The 18,427-nt window shown below is 41.5% G+C and overlaps 1 protein-coding gene across 3 annotated transcripts in view; it reads right to left on the reverse strand.

Moving 5' to 3' along the window:
* The window catches only part of grm8b (glutamate receptor, metabotropic 8b), a 589,884-nt gene that overhangs the window by 75,888 nt on the left and 495,569 nt on the right, over positions 1-18,427 (reverse strand). For all 3 annotated transcript variants that reach the window (XM_085780237.1, XM_085780235.1, XM_085780236.1), the window contains 2 exons: positions 1,159-1,294; positions 147-301 (listed from right to left, as the gene is read on the reverse strand). In XM_085780237.1, coding sequence (XP_085636363.1) covers positions 147-301; positions 1,159-1,294 — 291 coding nt within the window. The remainder of the gene's footprint in view (positions 1-146; positions 302-1,158; positions 1,295-18,427) is intronic.

The raw sequence follows: 18,427 nt of genomic DNA on the forward strand, positions 1-18,427 counted from the left end.
CTTTCCTTCTCTCCTCTTTCTTTTCCTGTTCTTTGTCGTTCCTCTTTTTCTTTCTTTTCCCCTACATCACACCTTTAATATTTCCCTCTTTACCTCCTCTTTTACTTTCTTGCCTCCCTCCCTCCCTCCCTCCTTCCCTCCCTCACCGTCCACCGAGGCCCTCTTGGGGAGGATGGTGACGGCGCCCTCGGCGACGCGCTCCTGCTGCACCACCGGAGAGATCTTGGAGCCCCAGCTGTCGGAGCCCACCCACAGGAAGTGACCCGTCAGGTTGTTGCGCTTCGCCGCGTCCAGGATCCGCCTGGCAGAAAGGTCAAAGGTCAAAGGTCAGATGGACGAGAACGAGCCAATCAGAGAGAAGCAGCCGAGCCCGATGGGAGCTGACTGTTTTTTGTTTTTTTTTATTCTCTGAAACAATCAGGTGAGTTTCTGTTTATCTGACATTTAAAAAGTGTGAACAAAATTGGACGGAAAAAAGAAAAATCAATAACTCAATCAAAGGTAAAATAAATGAATTTAATCTTCAAACTGTTTCAAACCTTTAATAACAAAATCATTTCTTTTCTTTTTTTTTCTTCCAACTTTCATTTCACTGTTCATTTAAAAATAAATATCAGGAAATTGGGAAAAAAAAAGTGAAAATGTAATTTCTGAATAAACAACTGGGGGCTGATCAATGTAATACCCACCTATCCACAAGTTTCTGAACGTCATCTATGGGCAAACCCGGAAGCCGGTTTTGCCGGTTTGGTGGAATTGTACGGAACGTTTCCATGGTTTTCAGTCGTTGTCATAGTTGCGGTGAACGCATGGATCTATTAACGCTGGCTTTTAACACGGATGGTCAATCTGTGTGATATCCACTGTTAAGAGCTGGTGTGATGATCCATGCGTTTTACAGATTTTCATTGGGGGGGGGGGAATCCATGCATTTACCGCGACTACTGAAACCATGGAAACGTAAACATAAAATTCCACCGGAAGAGCAAAACTGGCAAAACAGGCTATGTTTTTGACGTTTGGAAAAAGGTGGATACATCCATCCATCCATCCATCCATAATCTTTCTCCATTGGTCTTTACCCACAGCTAATTATCAATGACGATGGAAGAGGACTGTGTGTGTGTGTGTGTGTGTGTGTGTGTGTGTGTGTTGTACCTGATGTCGTCCTCGTTGGCGAACATGATGACGGCGCGGGCGTTGGGCGTCTCCAGCAGACGGAGGACGATCTTGTCGAACTCTCCGGGTCTCGGCTCCCGAGGAATCTTCAACGACTGAGCGATGCACACCCCACCTGAGGAGAGAGAGAGAGGTATTTAAATATCTAGATATCAACAATTATCAGCATCAGTTCTTGTATTGAACCAGTCAGACCAATCACAGTGACTGAGCAGAAACCAGTGCAGTAGAGACATTGGTTTCAGTGTGTGAACTAAAAGACATTTTGACCGTTCATCAATGTTTTTGATCTTGTCTTATTAAACCACATTCAAACATGCTCAAATTACCAGTGTTGGTGCTTTTTTCTTTTTCTGCAGCACATCATTTTGTAAAAGACTTTTGAATATTGTTTTATTATTTTGACATGTTCTGTCTCCAAAACCACAGTTTGACAAAAGTTGGTAGGCCTACGCCGTGTAAAATGTAAATAACAACAGAATGCAATGATTTGTAAAAACTCAAACTCATTGTATTCACAGCAGAACATAAACAACCTAACAGATACTAGATACTGTCAACATTAAACACAAAGCGACAGTAATGCTCCATCACTTAATTCAAGCTAGCCTACCCAATAATCTAGCCTAACATAATTTAACTAGGCTAAACCTAAGTTAGCCAAATTTAACCTAGCCTAAGCTAACGTAACCTAAATTTACCTAATTTAACTTGACCTAACAACCTAGCCTAACGTAACTTACCTAACTTAACCTAACTTAAACCAGCCTTACTTAAATTAGCCTAACAATCTAGCCTAACTTAACCTATCTTAATTTAACAACCTAGCCTAACATAACTTAACCTAAACTTACCTAACCTATCTTAACTTAACCAAGCTTAACCTAACAATTTAGCTTAACTTAACATAACATAACCTAACAACCTAGCCTAATTGAGCCTAACTTAACCAATCTTAACTTAAACTAACAACCAAGCCTAACATAACTTAACCTAAATTTACCTAACTTAAGCTATCTTAACTTAATTTAACCTAGTTTACCTAACTAGCCTAATTCAACATAACCTAACCAACAACATAGCTTAATTGGGCCCAATTCAACCTAGCCGAACTTATGGAACCTAGGGATGTACAAATGTAAACCTCATATCTAACATGCCATAAATAAAACCTTGACTCTAGATTTAACCGAGGCCAAGGATGATAAAGTGCAATCTCCACCTCCAGAACCAGAACCAAGTAACCAATGTTTCCCACAGTTTCCCCCGTCACTCCCGCCATAACCACTGTGTCGTCTAGCAACAAAACACAACTATGGGTCACATTAACCAGCTGCTCATCCATCAGCGTCTCATCTCGGTCCAGTAAAAACATCCAAAAGTTAAAAAAAGGAGTATAAAACAAGATAATCTATACAATTTTATTCAAATTCCGAGGGGAAAAAAGAAATGTGATATGAAATATAATGAATAAAGTCAGTAACTAAATTAAAACGTCCCTGGATCCAGGGCTGATGATGCTATCGACTGAGGAGAAACAAACTTCCTGCTCGTCTCCATGCCTCGTCTCTGCAGTGTTGAACATCTGGCCTCTGACGATGTGTCGACACATCTGGCTCCATCTGTAAAATCTCTTAATGAACGTCTCTGCTCCCGTTTATCTGTTGAGTGCAGCGTCTGCTTCATTTCGTCTCTCTTAGTTTTAATTAACTGGAGTGTTTGCCTTGTGTGTGTTTTTTTTTTCTTTTTATCATCTCCGCTCCGTGACGTTTCACCGCGGGGATCATTAAACTTTCATCTGCAGCCGCTGAATCAAAGGTCAGGAGGTTTATTAACGCTGCCGGGCTCCAAACACTGACAGACGATCACTAACCAACCTGTGGGATTCCTCCACGCAGCAGCTGGAGAATATGCAACGCTCCCTTCAGGCGCCGGTTGTGTAAGTGGAAAAACACATTGAATCATCTCCAAGAAAAAACAATCAGTCGACTGTTGAAATGTAAAAAAAAACAACTACTTTCGTCTGAACCCTTGAAGCCGGACGCCGCAAGACGCCGCTACAGATGAACAGGAACCATGTGACGTTCACTTCCTCATCTTTCAGAGGGTTTTATCCACAGAGACAGAACCAGATCTTGGTGTAAAAATAACTTTAACATCTATTAAACGAAGTACAGAGAGATCTGAATGAAGTCGTTAGTGATGTTCAGGTGTTGGAGGTGACCCTTCGACAGAAAGACGCCGCTGCGCCAACAGAACCTGGCGATGTTGTTAAAGGGATAGTCACTCATTATCTACTCTACACATTTCTAACTTTTGTTGTCACTGAAAATTAGGCCCTATGTTCCCACAGCCCTTTGGTCCCACCATTGGTTGGGTTTAGGCAATGAAGAAAAGAGTTGGTTAAGTTTAGTAAAAAGACCCAGTAGAAGCTAAACAGGCCAGATAGAGAGAGTCCAGATAGGTAGAGAGAGTCCAGTGGGACCCTAAGTAGTGTGTCTCAGTTCACTGCTTTGCCTGTGTCGATGCAAATCTCGCGTGATTTGCATCGACACCCAGTTCACGGCTCCGCAAATCGCGCAAGATTCCGGCAGAGCAACACTGGGAGCTTCCGCTAGAAAACAAGCTTAAAACATAGACTTATTTAATTTTTTTCGGAACAATTTCTCATGTCAGGGCTTCAATACAAGAGGGACATTACAGACGAGCACTATGGAGGTATTTGGATGTTTTTTGGTGTGTCTTTTTGGACGAAGAAAAGTGAGCTCCGTTCGCAACCGTCATATAGTGCTGCACGGAGCCCCGCTGTAACTCAGAGAAGCCACGAGGACTCTGAAACTTCTCCCAGCCCTTTGTCCACATGAGGGTGCATGAGTAGATAATGAATGAAATTTCAATTTTGAGTGAACTATCCCTTTAATGAAAATTTGTTCTCAAACATTTTACCTGGATAAATAAAAGGTTAACTAAATAACATAAAAAGATGTAGTGGACCTTGATATTACTAACTATGTCCCCTGTATATGAAGACATCTGGACTTGACATGTTCAGATCTCAAATCAAAAAATCTTATGCGAGTAGTTTGTTCCACCATCAGGGGATGAAGACTTCTTATTAGAAAGACACAATGGGCCCTAGTTTGCTGGCGCAGCGCAGGTGGCGCAAGGTAGCGCAGCCGGTCTAATGCAAGTTTCGACCAGCGCAGCCTAGCGCAAAGTCAGATTGGAAGATTGGCAGATCGCGCTGCGCTGAGATAGGCGTGGCCGCGCAGCAGGGGGAGGCGTCACAGATTCAGCTTGGTGCAGTGGAAGTTTTGTCCGAAAATGTCCCGCCGAGGTTGCGCTGAAAGCTCGCCACCTCCAACCAGGTCTAATCTCAGCGCAGGGCGAAGCGCAGCAGGTGCAGTGGAAGTTTGGCTGACTGACCTGCAGTGCACACACGTCACCAAGACCTCACAGGCAGGTTTCCACAGTTCCAGACACATTTCAATGCAATAAATATCCACAATAACCACTATTTAATGCAACTAACGGAATCAACACGTGAATTTATATCTATATAGATTGTCCCGTCACATCTGACGTCAGATCAAAGCAGAGATCAAAGGCTGTGGCACGCGCAATGGAAACTCCACCTGAATTAACACAGCAGGGACGAACTGGCACTGAAAAGCAGCTGTGGATGTCCCAAAAGCAGGACTGAGGGTGGATGACTGCATGTCGCTGCCGTGTTGAGATACGCACTCTGCCCTTGTGATGATCGCTTTATTTATTTATTTATTTATTTACTTATTAATTCATTAGCGGAGAGCGACCGCATCACGCAGCCGTAATGAAAAACAAAACACAAATCATCATCTCTCTTAGTCCACCACAACAGCCTCGGTATCAGATAGTCAGTATATAGCCTACTACAGTATACTCAGCATCTCTATCACAGAAAAAAAAAGAGAAAAAAAGAGACGGACAGAGAGAGAGAGAGAGAGAGAGAGGGAGGGAGAGAGAGAGCGCGAGTCCTTTACGCTGATTTAATCCACATGGTCTGTGTTTATGTTGTGATTAGTGTACACCTGTCATCTTGCTTACATAGGGTTTGAATAAATGTGAGTTTCTTTATTAGTGTAGGCTATTAGTTGTTTCTTAGATTGGGTAGGGGTTCTCAGTATATCAGATCAAACCTGGTTAAGTATATTAGTAAACTCATTATTGGTCACTCTGAGCTCGGACCTCCGGACCAAAACAGCTGTTTCCTCCTGGGAGAGGTTCGGCCTCTGGCGTCGCTGTTTCCTCCGTCCATGTCCAAGTATAAAATGACAAACTTGCAGCGCGCATCACCCGCCGCGCAGTTAAAGGTGAGGAGAGGAGCTCCTTTGATTGGTGAAGATCTGACTCGGCTGTGTCAAACCCACTCCACGCCTTTCTCTCCTCCTCCTGTCTCCCTCCCGCCCTCTCTCCTCCCTCTTCACCGTTTGCGCCGGTGGGAGGGACGAGGGGAGGGGTTGCGCTAGTCTAAGTCTGACTGCGCGGCCCAGCAAACTTGCGAAATGGACCTGGGCCACACCCCGTTGGCGTGGCGAAGCTGCGCTGATGCTAGACTTCACCTGGTCGACGAAACTAGGGCCCAATGTCTGAGAAGAAGCAATACAATAAATAATAATGAAATTACTGAAAATGCCTCTTGGCTTTAATCACTCATCTGTGATTGCACCTGGAGAACATGAGTTGTTGTTTGTGTCTCTGCTGCATCACAACGAGTAGCTACAGTTCACCCTTATTTTACTTTTGTGGGAAAAAAACTGCAACTTCTGCGTTTGGGATTTTGCACATGGTGTCTGATATTGACCGACTCTACTGTAAAGTCAGGATTTCAGGTTCTGGGTTTGAAACTGGACATCCTCTGAGACACTGCAAGGATTAACCCCTTAACTCCCACTGGCCCGTCCACATCCCATCATTAATAAGAAGCAACACGACCCACGACCCCAAGGCCTTTGCACACCAAGTTGGTTTTTTACTCCGAAATTGCCGCATGTTTAAAAATAAATACAACCTCATGTTGTGTCGATCAAGTTTATACACCGACTCTGAAACTTTAGTTTGTTATTAAAGTTTTCGGAACAGGGTTGAATGCCTTTCTGATTCTGACCACTCTGCAGCCGCTGTTCAGGATGATGGAAATTGGTCGTCTTCTTTTTAACGTGTGGCTCCAGTAGAGCTAATAATCAATAATCTATCAAACTGGAGCACTGAGATCCCTAAAATAAATCACTGAAGTGATCATGATAATTCTGCAGCTCATTTACAAGCAGGTCTCCTCTCTCCTGACGTCTTTACAGGATTGGATGGACACAATGTTTTCTTTTTCTCTTTTTTTTTTTCGAAAAGGGAGAGGACCACAAAATCAAGACTATTGTCTCCTTTTCCGAAGATTGGAACAGAACGTATAGTAATAAAACACATGGGACTCAGTGTGTAAGGTGTCTATGTGTAATAATTTTTGTTTGGTGACGGATTAGAAAAACGCGTACAAAAAAAAGCTGGTTGATGGATGTTGGGTCTGGACATTAGAAAAGCTTCACAGTGTTTAATGTTTTTACTTGGGTCATTTTTCAGGGTTAGGAACCAGGAAATCCAGAACCAGGTTCCTGTGTTTGAAATAAAAAGTTGAAGTTTCTGTTGTGCAAATGTCAAACTTGGTTTAAAAAAAATTTAATAAAAAAAAAAAACCTTGAGGATTAGAAACGCTGCAGGTCTGAATGTTCAGAGTGATTGAATTACTTGGAGTTTGAAGGTTGATTATTTTGACAAAAGCAACAATAAAAACCTCAGAGAGACGTCGTCCACTCGCTGGGTTGAAGTGAAGCTCTCCGTCACGTCTCATCATGGCCTTGGAAAACACACAGATGTAATTTGCTCAGTTGTCACTGAGGTTTAAAAGTTTGTCTTTTTATTATTTTATAAAACCCTTTGTGGATAAAAAGCATCAAGGTTTCCACACGACGAAGACAATTTAGTTTCTTCTGTATTCCTGTTTTCTCCGTGTCCTTTAAACTTGTGACTGCTTGTTCCACTTCCTGCTCGGGGCCGACTTCACTCCTTTCTCTCCGTCACATCATTAAACCCTCGGCAGCATCGTCCGCTGCTAAAAACACACTTGAAGTTTTGCGATGCCGTTTCCTGCGGCTGCGGCCCCTGGGACGGAGAAACCAGAGCAGTGGCAGAGTTTAGAAAGAGAAAGTTTTGACATGAAGTGGAGCGGAGTGGAGGCAGCAGCAGCAGCAGAAGAGACGACGAGGAAGAAGAAGGAGCGGCGCCGGCCCTCAGACTCTGAGCTGCTCCTGTTTAATTGGCTCTGGAGAGGATTTTATTATGTTTCACCCGGAAAGACGGAACAAGTCCGCCGGCCGACTGTCGCAGGAGAAACCTCCAGAGAGACGCAGAGAAAATAATCAGGTCTGACCTCGATTGTTTAAACAGTGGCTCAGGTTTTCTTTTGTTTTTTCTTTAAAGAGGTTTCAGATGAGGCAGCGAAGGAGATAAAACTGAAAACTTCTTTCTGATGCAAATCAATGATGCTTCACTTCACCTATTCAGCTTTTATACACATTTAATAACAAACTAATGTGTTATATTATATCTGTCTACAACTATAACTTCTCTGTTGGACCGTCAGAAGTGGAGGTTTGTGAATAAAGCTGAACTCATACAAAACTCCAGATCATTTGGCTTTAAGGCGATTGTTGGAGCTGTTTAAAGTTGATCTCTTTATTTTCTGCCTTGATATTTTTGATTAACTTTATCAGGTTTTAGGTCTTGTTTTGTGCAAACTGTGATGTGTAACAATTTTTTCTCCTGTCCGAGTCGTCAGGTTAAAAGCTTTAAGTAGGTGGAGAGCGAGAGGATGACAGGAAGTGAGTAAAGTAATGTCAAAATAAAATTACGAAAGTCTCTGTGAGCTGTTTGAATTTAGTTTCTGTCATTTTAATAAAGTTAAAAAGGTTTTTTATTACAGTTAATTTTTGGTAGGGTCAGGAATCATCAGAGGCAAAGCGATACGATATTAGCATGATACGTGTCTCAATACAATATAAATGCGAAATTAAAAAATATTGCAATATTCAGCGATATATTGGAGTTTATTAGCTTTTTTCAACTGCAAATGAAAACTTTATCAATACTTGACGTCCGTATATTGATATTGTATCGCCATGCAAAATATCATTATAATGCTATATCGATTTTCCCCCCGCCCCTTGTTTTCAGTCTTGTTTTGTGCAAACTGTGACGTTTAACGATGTTTTCTTTCTCCCGTAAAGTAACGTCAAAATAAAATCCTGTGAGTTTTTCTCAGGTCTCTTCACCCTCCCAACGTCCTGATTGTTATTTTCTGCCTCGGCTCTTTGACTGAGTTAATCAGTGTTAATATTATAGTTATAAGTTTTCAGTCTTGTTTTGTGCAAAATGTGACGTTAAATGACTCTAATGTCTTCAGCAGGAAGTGTTGATGGTGAGTATGGAGGTGAGTCATCAGGTGTAAAGGCTTTAACAGGACACAAAGCATCAGAATAAAACATAAATACAACGTTCAAACAGACGTTTTGAGGCGACTACTTCAACTTTGCATAATAAAACAACAATAATACAATAATGACTTGAAAGAAGAAGTCTAGTAAGAGCAGGTTCTGAAGTGGAACAAAGAAATTTAAAGGAAAGCTGCTGTAATGCGTCATTTTGATCATTTTTCAATAATTTCTACATGTGGGCAGTGATCAGTCAGTGGGTCGACATTTGACTAATAGCAGTTCATTTGTGTCACACTTCACAGAGCAGCTGAACGTTAACAGAACATGGAGAGGTCGTGATAATAAAAATGAACCATGAATGAATATTTACTTTGAGGTTTTTAATGGAGAATCACCGAGTTCTCTCCAGAAAAACTCTCAGAGGAAATTAGTCAGAAATTACAGAGCGGTAAAAATTAAGTTTTGCCACCACTTGAGTGTCGAAGCAGCGGTGTTGTAAAAGAAAAAAAGAAAAGTAGCCTGGATAATATCACACAGGTGTCAGAGCAGCTGGGATGGCTGAGGAGGAGGAAGAGGAGGATGGAGATAAAACACATCCAACACCCCTGCTGCCATTATCATCACCGTGGCGACGCTGAGGTGCCGCTCCCTGAAGACAGCGCTCCATTCAGACGCTTTCAGACAGAAATTGATTCCACTCTGAGCCGGTTCCCGCTGCACTCGGGTCCATCAGGGCCTCGGATCGGAGCATCAGCCCCGGCTGCAGCTTTCTTTCTTTTCTTTTTTCTTTTTTTTCTTTTTAAAGCGACAGTTTCAGGATGATGAAGGTTTGGAGGTGTAAAGGTCGAGGCTGCAGAAAATGTGATGGCAGCAGCAGCATCATCTTCATCACCAAACAGTTCACTGAGGAGAGTTTTTATTCTTTGTTCAACTCGGTTCCTGTTCTGTCGACACCTGAAGGAGGTTTTAAATGAAACTTAATGAAAAACTGCAGATTTTAATTTGTTTACTGTGACAGGTGAACGGTGGGATGTTATATAACCCTGACAAGAACACACACGTTTTCTATTAAAGCAGAAGAATAAAAGTAGAGGTTTGTATTAAAGCTCCATACAGTATAAAGGTAGATGTTTGTATTAAAGCTCCATACAGTATAAAGGTAGATGTTTGTGTTAAAGCTCCATACAGTATAAAGGTAGATGTTTGTATTAAAGCTCCATACAGTATAAAGGTAGATGTTTGTGTTAAAGCTCCATACAGTATAAAGGTAGATGTTTGTATTAAAGCTCCATACAGTATAAAGGTAGATGTTTGTATTAAAGCTCCATACAGTATAAAGGTAGATGTCCATGTGTAGTGTGATTATAAAGCAGCTCTAGGTTCTATATTAATACTGTGAAAGTATCAAAGCCTCAGTCCACAGAGAAATGCACACAGCCTGTATTCAGAAACTGAGCCTTAAAACCAGCCGTATGAACTTCCTGTCTCTTTGTGATGTCACAACATAGCCCCGCCCCCTCACCACCACCTGGACCCACCATCCAACAACTTTGCAGGATTTGGTTTCTCTGAGTGTTTTATTCTGAAATCTGCTCTGTTTTGGATCAGTCAGAAAACAGTCAGCCAATCAGAAGAGAGACTCAGAGCCTCCTCCTCCTCTCCTCTGATTGGTTGACACCGACCTAAGCTCCAAAAAGAAGTTGAGAGAGGAGATGATGAAAGTGAAAAAACTACACTGAGATGGTTTTTGGTTAAGTTTTTAGAAACATATAGGACAGAAGGAACTGAGCAGTGCAACACAGACGAGTGAAAACAGGAATCTGAGTCCAGAAGCTGGAAGTAGGCCTAGATGACAACAGTCCACACACACAAACACACACACACACACACACACACACACACACACACAAGCTTTTCGAGTAGAAACAAATTGAAAACTACAATCAGAGCCAAGTCTGTAGTCTGACCGGAGTCCAACAGAACGACTTTAGAGTATTTTAACGAGGGAGAAAAACAAAGAGCAGCTGAGAGGAATCCTCTGTGAAGAAGAGGAAGAAGAGGAACTACAAGAAGAGGAAGAGCTTCACATCCGTCCTGAAAAATAAAGGCCAAAATGAAACTCAAATCTGACTAATGAATGACTTTTACTGCACACGGCTCTTTAGCGTTTCATTACTCAGACATTTGTGTGTGTTTTTTTTAATTACAGTAATTGGCCTCATTTGTTCCTGAGCTTCAGGAGTAAATACATTTGGATTAAAAACAGGCAGGATTGGTACTTAACCAACATTTCAGTGATCCTGACCAGAGGCTCCTTTGTTATAATAATCCTCTACTCTGATCCTGTCTGATGTGAACTGTTGGTGTTTAGTCCCGACAGCTGCTGCAGAGGTAAAGTTTTCATTTGAGCACGATGCATCTCCACTCTGCTGCTGCTGCGGCGGCTGCAGATCTTATTTGTATGTTAATACAGAGTGTGTGAGCTGCTGGTGATGGTTAAAGGTGACATGTTCAACACACACACACAGACTCCAGTTATTCTTCATGAGACGCCTCAGAGAGAGTCAAGGGAACAAGTTGCTGTTATAACCAACGACGACAATGGGCCTTGGCGTCATTTAAACATTTTAAAGCCGTTTATTTTAACCTGTGACATCATCAGGGTTCATCCTCTGGGAACCATGAATGTCTAAACTTTATTTTGAAGGACTGGAAAAAGAGTTGAGATGTTTTTAAAGTGGATCAGGCGACCAACAAACAAAGCAACTTCACAGACTTTAGAGCCACAATACGAGACACAAAGTGACCCACGTGTTTATAGATAGATACATAAGAACTATACACACCCTCCATCTCATTAGTTATAATACGAACATTGATATTAGTTCATATATTATCCTAAATTGTACACAGAATATGCACATTTTATGTTCTAGAATATTATTATTTTATTTCATCTTAGTTAAATTTTTTTGTACCTTTTATGCTTGCACCTGACACCACATCGTTCCTTGAGCTGCAAAGTGACCTTTTCTGCTCTGATTCTGATTCTGTTAAACATATATTTATGGATTTAACTACTTCAAAATCTTACTTCAGTTCCTCAGTTTCATACGACGGTGTGTTGGGGCAACTGCAGATTTAAAAAGAAACATGTTTAAAGTCACAAGAAAGATAAAAACCGGCAAATGCTTAGACATTTGTGAACATTTGTGGTTATTTTCTTTCTTTATACCTGTTTGGAGGGTGGAAAAAGGAAGCTGGATCTGGGTTCAGTATCACAGCTGGTAGATATTATGTGTTTTAAATCTTCTAAATGTCTTTCCTGACACATCACCCAAACACATCTGCTGTTGAAGCAAACTTCAAATTACTTTCTTTTAGTTTTTCTCTGCACTTCTTTTCCATCTCTACTTAAATACAGTTTGACATCCAGTTGCATAGAAGATGAATAATGAGATAAAACAGTTTCTTCTGTTTAAATCACCTGAGACGACTTCACCTATCAGATGATTCCTGCTCAGACGTCAGAAACTCCTTTATTTCCTATAAAAAAGGACTAAACAGCGTCTGTCAATACACAACTGTGTGTTGTCACTGCATCATGTCACCGTTGACAGCTACACTGTGTGTTACAGCGGGGAGCTAACCCCCCCTTTGACACCTGTCAGTCATCTGTCCGTCAGAAGACACTGAAGGATTTCCCTTTGTGAAAATGAATGACGGCTGCTATGAAGTCAACGGACCGCTGTATATCTGACTTGGTGTCAACAAATCCAATGAAAAGACCAAATTCTCAATGAGCCTGACACAGGTGTGGTGGTCTCCTTCTTTTTCTTTCAAAAGAACGTTATAGTTCCATATTTTCCTCTTCTGTCTTTTATTTTGAAGGGTTGATCCATGAGAAGATCTAAAAACCATCTCAGTGTAGTTTTCCATCTCCTCTCTTGAGCTCAAGTAACAACAGGTCGGTGTCAGCCAATCAGAAGAGAGCAGGAGGCTCTGAGCCTCTCATCTGATTGGCTGACTGTTTTCTGAGTGATCCAATCAAAAATAGAGCAGATTTCAGAATAAAACACTCAGAGAAACCAGATCCTGTAAAATTGTTGGATGGTGTTGTCCAGGTGGTGAGGGGGCGGGGCTTAGTTGTGACATCACAAAGTGACAGGAAGTCCTGACGGCTGGTTTTAAGGCTCAGTTTCTGAATACAGGCTGTGTGCATTTCTCTGTGGACTGAGGCTTTGATACTTTCACAGTATTAATATAGAACCTAGAGCTGCTTTATAATCACACTACACATGGACATCTACCTTTATACTGTATGGAGCTTTAACACAAACATCTACCTTTATACTGTATGGAGCTTTAACACAAACATCTACCTTTATACTGTATGGAGCTTTAACACAAACATCTACCTTTATACTGTATGGAGCTTTAACACAAACATCTACCTTTATACTGTATGGAGCTTTAACACAAACATCTACCTTTATACTGTATGGAGCTTTAACACAAACATCTACCTTTATACTGTATGGAGCTTTAACACAAACATCTACCTTTATACTGTATGGAGCTTTAACACAAACATCTACCTTTATACTGTATGGAGCTTTAATACAAACATCTACCTTTATACTGTATGGAGCTTTAACACAAACATCTACCTTTGTCTACAACATTACTGACGCCTTAAAAACTCATAAAACAAACTACTGTGTAATTAAATTTACAAAAATACCTAAAAAGAGAATATTGACCATCAGCTGTTGCCGTGGAGACACCGCTGCTTCTCTCTCTCTCTCTTTCCGTTCCAGCTGTTGTGTGTAATCAAAGAAGTGGCTGGAGCTGGTTATCAGTGAGGACTTCATGAGGACGTGGAGACGTTTCACATTAACTTTATCAGCAGAGATCAGTGTGAGGACGCGGCTCCTCTGACCTTCACTCCTCTTCTTCACTCTCCTTTAATTCAATGAAGCTCCGAGATGATTTTTATCTCTCGGCGCCGCCAGAGCGAACCAGGCGTCCTATCAGCTCGCACTCTAATAAAATCACAAAGTTCTTTTTTTGATTATTACAACACGCAGCCGGGCGCTCCGAGACTTATCTCTCCAAACTCTATTTTTCTCCTTTTCTTTCCTTTTGTATTTTATTATTTCTCTCTCTGCAACATTCATCATCACTGAAGCGTCAAAACTCCTTCAGTGTTGTATTGAATATAATGCAGTTCATAAACAATTAACACAGAGTTTCTCTCCAATACAGACTCACTGTTTCATCACTGAAATAAAAAAAGGGTTATTTTTAGGGGTTTTTTTGCACCTACATCTATTCCAGAGGTGGTTTATTACCTCCACTGATGTCACTTAAAGGCCACCGTCCAATCAGAGACAACCGAGTTCATTTTCATCAGGTTAGGAACAAAATAAATGTGTGTTTATCCGATAAATCTCTAAAAGTTTCGACTCCTTCATTAATTTAATCAGCCTTTTTTCAGCCTAGAACAGTGGTGTTTTTGTTTTTTGGTTTCGTTTCAAACTTTTACTTTTTATTTGTTCCTCAATTAAACCAGAAATAATGAAAAAAAGGAGAATTTGTAAACAATGAAATTGGACAATTTTCTTTTAAATTTGACGTGTTTTCATGTTTTGATAGCGACAACAAAAACAGAAATCCTCTGTTTTCTGTTTATTCTCTTTTTGTTTTCGATTAAAAAATTAATTAAACAACAAAAAACACAAAACAGAAACACCAGGGTCTCATTGTTTCCCATCCTGGTCTAAAACATAAAAACTTCCTGAACGTAATTGGACCAATAACATGTGATGACATGAACATGATCAGATCAGCTGCATCACATTTGATCAATGGAGACAAACCACCCGGTCACCGGACTCCTCCTGTCACCACTTCAGTCATATTGAGGTGACGGCCGTATTGTTGTAATAACGCAGAAATCCTCTAGGGGGCGATAGAAGTTACGCACTATAGCTTTAATCTAATAATAAAGACATATTAACGGCCAGTGACTCACATGCCTTTACCCAACAGGTGTAAATGAGGAGTTCACTGCAGCGCGGCGCTCTCATCCAATATGAATGTAACTCCTAGCCAGCACTGAGTCTGAGTCTGAGTGTGTGTGTGTGTGTGTGTGTGTGTGTGTGTGTGTGTGTGTGTGTGTGTGTGTGTCTCAGTCGTTGGTGGTAAAACCAAACAGGTCTGAGTAACGACTACGTGTTGAGGGACGAGACATTAACCTACATACAGTGACTGATTAAGGCTGGAATTATAACGCAGGTGTCGTAAATCTACACAGTTTTATTATACACACACACACACACACACACACACACACACACACACACACACACAGAAGTGCAATTAATCACAGGCTTCTGCACAGAGGGAATTCCCTCAACTATAAACTTTCTTATTGTTTTTTAATCATCATTATCAATAATTGTATTTCATGTTGATGATCTTTGCTGCTCAGACACATTAACTGTTTCATCCTCCTCATCAGTGAAGCCACAGAGAGACAGAGGTGACGTGGACGTAATAAAGACCAACTGATGATCTTAACGAGACGTTTCCAATAAAAGTGAAAAAGAAAAAAGGAAAACAAAGAGGTAAAATCTGCTGCTGAGGATTTTCCTGCTGCGTTCACATCCAATAAATTAACTCTGGATGACAAAGTGAAGAATAATCAGTTAACGGACTCTTTGTAGGAAGTGTTGTCATGCACCCGACACACACACACACACACACACACACCGCTCACAGATGTGATAATGTGGGAATATAGCTCCCGTTTCCCTGGAGACAGATAAGGAAATCCCTGCAGCTTCTGAACAGGGCCGAGGATTTAGTTTAAGCCGCGGAGGAGCAGGAACATCTCGTCTGTAAGAGGCTGCAGCTCTGAACTCCACTGAAGGAGTTAAAATCACTAAACAGCGTTTAAAGAGAAGAGGAGAGACACCTGCAGCTGCAGCGCATCGTCGTTGTCGTCCAGGGTTCAGGTTTTAAAAGGAAATGACACAAAGAGAAGAAAAGTTTTGGTGAAACAGTGAAGTTTGATATAAATCCACAGTGAGCAGCTCCAGCTCTCTAAAAGCTGAAGCTCCACAACAACTAGATCTCTTCACTCTCCTCACTCCTTTTCTTTCTTTCTTTTTTTAACCACAATAAATGTCTCTGTCACTTGCTCTCTTTGTTTTATGTGATGTAATTCAATAACTTTAAGATAATTCAAATAATTCCACTAAAGTATCTGCTTGTGGCGTTGCGTTCTCACTTTTTTATTCCGCGGTTAGACAAGCGTGTTTGGGGAGGAAGCTGCATGCAAATGTGATGCAAGACTTTGTGGAATCCGACATTTTTGTTGTTCAATTCAATTCATTCTCTATTTAGGAACCAAGGGGATCCATATCTCAATAAAAACACAATAAAAAATGGACAGGATAAGAATAAGAAAGAATGCAATACAAAGTACAGACGGTGGAGAGTTCTTAAAGGGATAGTTCACCCAAAATTCAAATTTCACTCATTATCTCCTCCCCCTCATGTGGACTAAGGGCTGGGAGAAGTTTCAGAGTCCTCCGTGGCTTCTCTGAGTTACAGGGGGTCTCGGCGTAGAAGTGCATGTCCATATAACGGTTGCAAATGGGTACCAACTGTCTTCGTAACAAAAAGACACACCAAAAAACATCCAAATACCTCCATGCTGCTCGTATGTAATGTCCGGACAGTACATACGAGCAGCATGGAGGTATTTGGATGGAAGTCCACATGAGGGTGTGTAGATAATGAGTGAAATTTCAATTTTGGGTGAACTATCCCTTTAAGGTTTCCACTCTGGAGGGTGGTTTAACCTTTTTGTGTTTTTAAGCCCCAAAAACGCAGTCGCCGTCTAAACCAAAGGCACATCTGATAAAATATTTTGTCGTTTTCACCCGCAGGTGTTGTTGTGTAAACAGGGCCTTGGTCTTGGGTTAGGTGGTCTTGACTACAACACTATAGTTTCACCCTCCAAAAAAGGTAAGTGAATGCAGCACCGTCTTCATGGATTCAAATTCAAGGACCAAACCTATTATAATCATTCACATGAGGACTTAGATTCTTTTTAAAGAGTCAGAAACTTTGACAAAATGTGTTGATCAGATCGTGAGGTGCTGCCTGGAAGCCAAAACTCAGGACTAAGAGTCTCTCTTTTTAAAATGCACAGACAGGAAGTCATTGAATCCTGTAGGTGTGAATAAAGCAGTGAGTTCAGTAAAATGTACTTTTTCCACATGCGCACACTGAGAGAGCCGCCGTCCCTTGAACTCAACGATCTCTGTATTCATTTCAAAGTAAAAGCCTGCGAATAAAGAACAAGATTTCATTGTGCATGTGTGTCTGAGGCTTTTCTTCAGCAACGACAACTGATAACTGATGAATAAAGAAACACATTCCTGTTGAAAAGAGACAACGAGGAAGACGTCTCAGGTTTGGATCACGCAGCAAACGGAGAAACAGAGAAAGAGAAAGTGATAAAACGCTCTGTGGTCGAGGTCATCTTGAAGAAAGCGCTGCTGATTCCCATTATTGCTGATGTGTGAAGCTCAGATGTGACTGGATTCAAATCTTCTTATTTTTCTCTTGGTGTGCGTGTAACCCTAACCCCAAACACAAGCTCTAATGCAGTGTAGTTTTAATGATGTGGAATCAAATGAAGCGAATCGTAGAGGACACGGGACCAAAGAGAAGGAATAATACAATTTCACTTTCGCCTTTTCAGCTCGGCCGAGGAAAAAAAAAAAAAAGTCTCACAGCATGAAGCCACTGAACTCTGAGGCGGACTGAATAAACATGGCCGGGAACATTCAAAGGCACGCTGTCTAATGGAATTATGGGTAATAACAGATATCATTAAAGCTAGCCCGCGGGCAGAGCCTTTTTACTCTGACCTTTCAATTAACAGTTCACCATGGCAGCGAGTGTTTATCGCTGCGTTACCCTTCCTCCTCCTCCTCCTCCTCCTTTTTCCTCCTCTAAGTCCTAAGTGAGTGTGACGGATAGAAACAGGACGTATGTGCCCACTCGCCGCTTTCATTCCTCGCCTTTGAGCTCCTGAACGCTGGACCATGAAAAGTTTCCTGGGTAACACATGCACAGCCGCCACATGACTCAAGGGCAACACGAAGCAAAGCAGGCGAAGCAGCGTGTCCACCTGAAAGGAAAAACGCCTTCAAAGCCCCAATCCTCCGGCCTCTTTGACGTTCCCCAAGTCATTTTCAAGTCTCCTACCTTTGTATCATAGTTAAACTTTAAAGGGGTTTTTATACATCAGTTTAAAGGGATACACCAACATTCTTTTTTTTTTTACGTGTCTTGCCTCACTCCTGAGTCCATGACCAGCAGATAGACACCATCCTTTCGACTGTGCGTGCAGTAACAAGGGAGATAGAGCCGTATCACCCGTAATTAGCTTAGCTCAAACTCTGGAAGTGTATGGGTAGTGTTAGCCTGCCTCCACCTAAAGTCATCAGAGAAACTCTTCAGCAACTCTAAACGGAAAACGGCGGGCTGATCTTCGTCTCAGAGCTGACAAAACTCTCCGGTAAGGCATCTTGAGCGGTCAAATGTCGGTAACGGGACGAGATCGGTCAAAACGGAGGGTTCAAGCAAAGACGGTTTATTTTTGTTCAAGCTAGCTACATCGAGGGTAGGTTAGCTTCCTA

The sequence above is a fragment of the Trachurus japonicus genome, chromosome 6, assembly GCF_045865225.1.
Source record: "Trachurus japonicus isolate A0001 chromosome 6, Traja_1.0".
Lineage (NCBI taxonomy): Eukaryota > Metazoa > Chordata > Actinopteri > Carangiformes > Carangidae > Trachurus > Trachurus japonicus.